This window comes from Scleropages formosus, chromosome 16, assembly GCF_900964775.1.
Source record: "Scleropages formosus chromosome 16, fSclFor1.1, whole genome shotgun sequence".
Classification (NCBI taxonomy): Eukaryota; Metazoa; Chordata; class Actinopteri; order Osteoglossiformes; family Osteoglossidae; genus Scleropages; species Scleropages formosus.
Window position 1 is genome coordinate 14544229 of NC_041821.1, and position 7151 is coordinate 14551379.

Genomic DNA, 7151 nt, shown 5'->3' on the forward strand with positions numbered 1-7151 from the left:
GGAGGGGACGCCGGTCCATCGCAAGGCACCCCAAGTAGGACTTGAACCCCAGACCCACCGGAGAACAGGACCCAGTCAAGCCCACTGCGTCACCGTGCCCCCCACAATTTATTTTAATGTATATATTGAGATAACTGTAGTGAATTTACTACAATAGTTTTTAAAGAAGAACATACACGGGTAAAATCCTGGAATGCTGCAGCAGCTCCTTAGTGAGTTGTTAACCTAGATGTATGTCTTCAGTAGATGTTGAACTCTATCAGCTAAGAAATTATTAAACAACTTATGTTTGCTTTTATCGCACTGTTTATATTTTACTCATCATAGGCTCTTTTAAGTCAGTAGGTAGTGTTGATCGTGTTGCTGTCCCAAGTGTGTGACTGTGCGTGAGTGTCCTGCAATGGACTGTATTGGCTCCAGAGAAATATCGAGAAAGAAAAGAAAATAGACATAATTATTTTTTAATATAAACTTTTAAAAAGCTTTCAGCTGTGGAACTGTTGACATACAGGATATAATAGGGACTTGAGAGACAGCAGTTTGTTGCGACTACTGTTTCAGCAGCCAAAGGTCGTCCCCACATTTAAACATTAACATGTATCAGATTGGAGATGTTAGTGTTGAAGGAGTTACTTTTTGTTTTAGAAGAACATTTGGAAAATTGTGTTCAAAGCTAAATTGTGCTCCTCCACACAAGCTATTGATAAAACAAATATAGGCCTTTTAGTTTGGTCCAAATTCATGCTGATTTATGAAACCGCACGTATTCCAAAATGAATAAGTCAGAGACAGACCTGTCCAAGGCCTTATCATGCACAGCAAAGGCAAACATTTGTCTGGTCTAGATAAATATTACCCAAACAGTCAAATGTTGGTGTGTTCTGCAAGACAGCACACTGGAATCTTCTAAGTAAAAGCAATGCTGTCATCATGCTCTCTGAATTTTACTCCTTACCAAAATGTCATACGAGTGGTTGTGCTCTGCAGGACTGCAGAACAAAAGCCATATTTCCAAAATGTGATAATGTAATATACTCTTTGGAGTAGAAACTTCCCAGGCTTTCACATCTTTTACCTGCTGAAATATAATTTTAAAAAATATACAAATCCATTTGATTTATCTCACAGTGTGCTTTCCTTTCTACAAAATGAGAAACTATGTATGTATTCCAGTCCAACAGTGTGATTTACGCAAATTATAAGACTTTCATGTAACAGTTTTATTTAAAAAGCAACGTCTCATTGTCTGCGAGTACATTCGCCATCATGCACCAACAATGTTACATTCTTTTTCTTTAATTTAGCACTCTAAAGTGTTGGAGCTGTTTGCTCGTGTACGGGTACATGTACATTGACATTTATTCGTTTAGCAGACGCTTTTCTTCAAGGCGACGCACATCTCTCAGCGAAAATACAAATTTGTGCAGCAGAGACGTGATGTTTACAGACACGTGATTCTAAGTAAACTTAGTTTGTTACTTCCACTTGTCACCGATGTTCATCGCTCGAGTAGGTGCATAAAACGCAGTATAGATGAATCCTGGTTAAAAAAAAAAAATTGTAGGAAGGTTTATTTAAGTACGCAAATCTGTTGTTTTCATCATTGACTTGAGCGCTTCGCGACCTTTCCCCAGGTAAGAAGCACGCGCGCCTACCGTTGAGCTACCTGGGAGACGCCCCCTACCCCCGCCCGGTGCTGATAGGTAACTGGGGTAACTGACAGCCTTCCCTCTGGACACGGGACAGCCCGTGTCCAGATCGGGGCCGTGTGTGTCAGTGCTCCGGGCGCGAGTGCGGGTGACATGTGGAGCAGTTGGTCGCCGCTCCGGAGACTCCAGCGCATCGCGGTGAGCGCCAGCCGCCCAGCAGCAGCGGGGAATAATAATTATATCGGCGGCATGCAGAGGAGGGAGCAGTCGGCCTTGGCCCACCGGGTCTACATCACCCGCAAAGTGCCGCCCGAGGGCCTGGAGATCGTGCGGCGGTGCGGACGGTGAGTGTCCCCGGCGGTGCGGACGTAGCGTTTGTTTCGGTGCGAGTGCCGCGTTTCTCCCCGCAGCCTCCCGTCGACGTCTGTCACCGCGTTTTCGACGAATTCACACAGAATACATGACATATATTATATTAATTTTTTTGTATGGAAAGATTCCTGGGTTTTTATGACACTTCTTTTTCAACGCCAGCGGTGAGGATTTTTTAGGCAAATTTTTTGTCTTATGCGCAGAAAAAGGTTTTGTAGAAAAGTTTTTTTTTTTTTTTTTTTTTTCTCCTGAAGAGTTACGAACAAACGGTCACTAAGTTCAGTGCGACGATTTGGATCATTCACTTATTCCCAAGTGACTCCTCTAGTGAAGCGTTTGCAGCTGAAACACGAAGAACACCATTTCATGTCAACTTTGTAATCATGACAACTTTGCAATCTGTGCCTTTTTCTCTCCCCGAGTGTTCTGGTTCTTTTTTATCGTTTACTTTCCCCTATGTTTTAGCATCTAAATGCATGTTCCACTTTTGGATTTTACTGTCCTTGAACTCTTATTTTTTTAAATCTTACCTGGATTACCAATGTTATTTACAAACCCCTCTACTACTGTGTGTTTTTTTTAAAAAAAGATGGATGCAATTGAGGTCCACGCTCAAAAATTCAAATTGAATTCAGATTCCTGTGACTTGAAAGAGCAACCTTCAGATGACATCTCTCTCTCTAAAATACTATGTTAAACTTGTCTATTTCTCACATTTTTCATTCCGTTTTTTTTTTCTTTCTCCTGCTTCCTTACTATTTTCTCCGCCACATCTATGCAGGGTGAAATTTGAACTCTGGGATTCGGATGATCCCGTTCCCCGCGACGAGCTGTTGAAGAAGGTGAAGGGGGTGGACGGCCTGCTCTGCATGCTCACGGAGAAGGTCGATGCCGAGCTGCTGGACGCTGCAGGTCGTTGGATCGGATTCCCTCACAGCCTTCATTCACCCAGAGGGAACCAACAGACTAAATGTGACAGTGTGTGTTCGTACCCCTGCAGGCCCTAACCTCAAAGTGCTGAGCACCATGTCCGTGGGGTTTGACCACCTCTGTCTGGATGAGCTGAAGAAGAGGTCTGTAGTTCTGCAACTCACGTGTAGTAGTTTAACAATGTCTATCCAACAGGTTAGAGAGTTCTTTCAACAGTAGCCAGCAGAAAGAAATTAGTAAATGTCAGGAATGTGCTTGAGGTCCAGTGTAGCCACCACTCTGGTGGCTGGGCTGCTAACAACGGTGCCGTGTTGAAATTCTGTGTTTGAGCAGAGGAATCCGTGTGGGCTACACCCCCGATGTCCTGACCGACGCGGTGGCTGAACTTACAGTAGCCTTGTTGCTGGCCACCTCCCGACGGCTTATAGAAGCAGCACACGAGGCCAAGACGTGAGTTGTGCTGCTTTTTAATTATGTCTTACCGTTGTATAATGGGTAAGGGGTGCGGTGGCACAGTGGTGCAGTGGGTTTGACCGGGTCCTGCTCTCTGGTGGGTCTGGGGTTCGAGTCCCGCTTGGGGTGCCTTGCGACGGACTGGTGTACCATCCTGGGTGTGTCCCCTCCCCCTCCGGCCTTGTGCCATGTGTTGCCGGGTTAGGGACCCCGCATAGGACAAGTGTTTTCAGACAATGTGTGTGTGAGTTGTATAATGGCAGAACCAAACCTTTTCTCTGCCTACCGCATGAGGGCGGTGATGTTGCATTGAACGCCTGCATTGGGAGGTATGATGAAGTGCTTTTTCTTTCCGGTCCTCAGAGGCGGCTGGGGCACATGGAGGACCTTGTGGCTCTGTGGCTATGAGTTGGCCAACAGCACAGTGGGGATTCTGGGCCTGGGCAGGATTGGTAAGGAGATCATCTTTGTTCTTCAAATCTGTGACATTCTCAGTATGACAGCATGTGACAGTAATTCCATCTTTTGTCAAAGTTCTCTAATACCTTCGTTTGTGTTCATTTCATAAGAAGAGATGTCGGGGTGCTGAGTGATCACTTCATTTTTATAAATATGTTTGTTGCACTGTTTGTTAGGAGTGGCCATTGCTGAACGCCTGAAACCTTTCAAGGTGAAGAAATTCCTCTACACAGATGTTGCACCACGACCACAACTGGCTGAAATGATAAACGCAGAGTATGGTGAGATACACTGTACCGCAATCCCACACTCATACACTTTCCAGAAACAGGACAGGTTGCTTATGTTATTACCCGTGTCCCGTATTGCATGGAGCCTTTGGCATTAGAACAGTGTTCTTGATGAATTTATGCACATTTTGTTGCTTTTGTACTGTATTTATTTAATAATGCAATGACATTATTGTGGATGAACACCAGTATCACTAACAAAAAGGATGCCCTGTGTGTGCTTATTCAGTGTCCTTGGAGGAGTTAGCGAAGCAGTCAGACTTCCTGGCCGCATGCTGTGCCTTAACGCCGGAGACGCAGGGCATTTGTAACCGGAAGCTCTTCTCTCAGATGAAGAAAAATGCCATCTTCATCAACACCAGCAGGTACCCATTGACTAGTCCTGTCAGGTCATGCACACGCAGTTCGCGCGTGCCCTGGAGAACGTTTGGAGCCCATGTTTGAAAAGAGGAGAGCTTCCCATTTGATAGCTTGATCATATACTGATGTGCCCGCGTGTTTTATTTCTCCTAGTTTCACTGCAATGACAGCTGTAGGAAAAGTCAGATCTAATGTCGGTGAGACATAACTAATAGGTTTTAGTGTGTTGCAAAAGTGTTTGTCTGTTTCTTGTGTGTCCAGAGGAGGGATAGTGAACCAAGAGGACCTGTATGAAGCTCTGTCCGCTGGTCAGATCGCGGCTGCCGGGTTGGATGTCACCACCCCGGAGCCCCTGCCGACAGACCATCCGCTCTTCAAACTAAAAAACTGCGGTGAGCGCCCATCCAAAGATTCCCTTCCCACGTGCGTGTTTGTCGTCCGACAAACATGTAACCAGACCTGTGTGTTCATGACCATTAACCGACAATCGTTTGCTTCTGTATATCTAAGGCTATTTTTGTGCGTATCTGTGCTTGTCAGCTTAGTGGAATTACCTCTGTACTGTTTCATACATATGTGTCTACCTGTTTTCTGAGGTCTGCACCTGGCTGCACGGTGACCCTTGACTTTCTTGTGTTGCCCTGTCTGTGTAGTGATCCTGCCTCACATCGCCAGCGCTTCCTACACTACGCGCAATGCCATGTCTGCTCTGGCAGCCAACAACCTGTTGGCGGGTCTGAGGGGTGAGCCCATGCCTAAAGAGCTGGAACTATAAACCTATAGCAGGCGGCGTGTACCCAAGAGGAAGAGCTCAACTGTGTGGGTGACGAAAACACACGCATGCAAACACACACAGAGAAATATATGCATAAAGAAACAAAGAAGCACACAAAGATACACACAAACATACATGTAAAAACTCACAGACAGGTACCAACTCGCGAACATGTGACACACAATGGAACCCAGAGTACACTACCAACACAGTCTTTCCCTTTTGTCAGTATTTTGCCCGTAGGTGATACCAGGACTTTGTTACTTTGGAAACCATGCTACAGGATGTTCCATCTGTGCACGTATTTTATAGATTTTCTTTCTCTGCATTATGGAGATGATCATGTAGTTTTTTCCCGCTATTTTTCCCAAGGTTTATAAATTAACTTTGTCTTACGTTTCCGCAAGAAACCCGAGGTCGTCGCACACCAGCAATATCCTTGATTGATAGTTATGACTGTCTGTTCTGTTATGCATTCAGTGTATGGTTTCTTTTGAATAAATAAAGATCAATAGACAAAAAATTTATTTATCAAGACATAGCAAGTAATTATTGATCATCAAGTGCTTTGAAAAACAGTCACATCTAAAAATTAAGAGGAAACTGGAAAACTTCTGTGACTATGGGAGAAGGCATGGGAAATGCATCACGCATGCGTGAGTATGTGGATACGTTTGAGGCTGAAGATACAATATTCCATGCAGTTTGACACACCATGAAAGGTGATTATCAGTCCAGTAATGTCTGCCACTTTAGTACCTTTAAAGTTGCAGTGCTTTTCCATGAAACACAGAGCCTGACATGATAAAACCACAGAAAAACTTTTTTTTTGATACTATTAACCTTAATAAATAGTTTCTACAATGGACATCGAGATATTTCTTTTGGAACCACACCAAAATAAGGGTGCATGATTGTTTCCAAGAGAACAGTTCAACAGAAAAACAAAATGCCATTTAAAAACTTTGCAGAAGTAAATTTTTAAAACACAAATAGCTAGAAATCAATTTTGAGTTGAAGCCTTAAGGAAATACTGTATGTTCATGTTACTGGTCAGTGTTAAGGACACACATTGTGTTTCATGGTTTTTTTGTGTTCCCTGGTAAAAATATTTACATTTATTAATTTAGCAGATGCTTTTCTCCAAAGCGACATACATCTCATAGAAAATACAGTTTGTGCATTACATTAGAAGAAAGAGACATAGCTGCAGATGTGTGATTCTTAAGTACAGTTAGTTTGTTTTTTTCCACCATATGCATCAGTGTTCATCACACAAGTAGCTGCATAAAACTTTAGCAGAATATCCCCGATTCCTAATCACCTTCCTAGTAGTTTTGTTTTTTTGAGATACATGTAAACATTTCCGTTATATTGCAGGAGTGGCTCTATAAAGGATTGATCCGAGCATGATCAGATATGTACGTACCGGCATTTGTCATCCCATAGAAGATTTAGTTGAAGGATAGCTTGCAGTTATCTGGTGTAGCTCAAGAAACTCCATACACCTTCCTTATGAGAATTTAAATATATCATTTGTGTAATACATAGTATGATGTAATTAGATGTGTTCACTGAGTGCAAATATTTATTTTCTTTACAGAAGTATAAAAGCATTTTCAAAGTACTGATCAAAAAGCTAATAACTAATCTTGTTGAAATACTTGTACTTTGTACTTTTGCTGAGATGTACGTCACTTTGGACAAAAGCGTCTGCTAAATGAATAAATGTAAATAGATGTAACACTTTCCATATTTCAATAACAAATAATGAGGAATGTATAAAATAATTCTGGACATGTCATTATGACATTTAACATTTTATGGGTGTGCTTAATACGTGACTGGAATTATGGAAGAAAT

General features: G+C 42.8%; 1 protein-coding gene across 1 annotated transcript; it reads left to right on the forward strand.

The window, feature by feature from the left end:
• Nucleotides 1–1710: 1710 nt before the first annotated feature.
• On the forward strand, nt 1711–6111 carry grhprb (glyoxylate reductase/hydroxypyruvate reductase b). The gene is made up of 9 exons (XM_018738277.2): nt 1711–1993; nt 2803–2933; nt 3022–3094; nt 3285–3401; nt 3768–3856; nt 4040–4144; nt 4383–4518; nt 4775–4905; nt 5167–6111. Exons 1-9 carry the CDS (start codon nt 1803–1805, stop codon nt 5286–5288), a joined length of 1095 nt encoding a protein of 364 aa, XP_018593793.2. The 5' UTR covers nt 1711–1802; the 3' UTR covers nt 5289–6111.
• The last annotated feature ends 1040 nt before the right edge of the window (nt 6112–7151 follow it).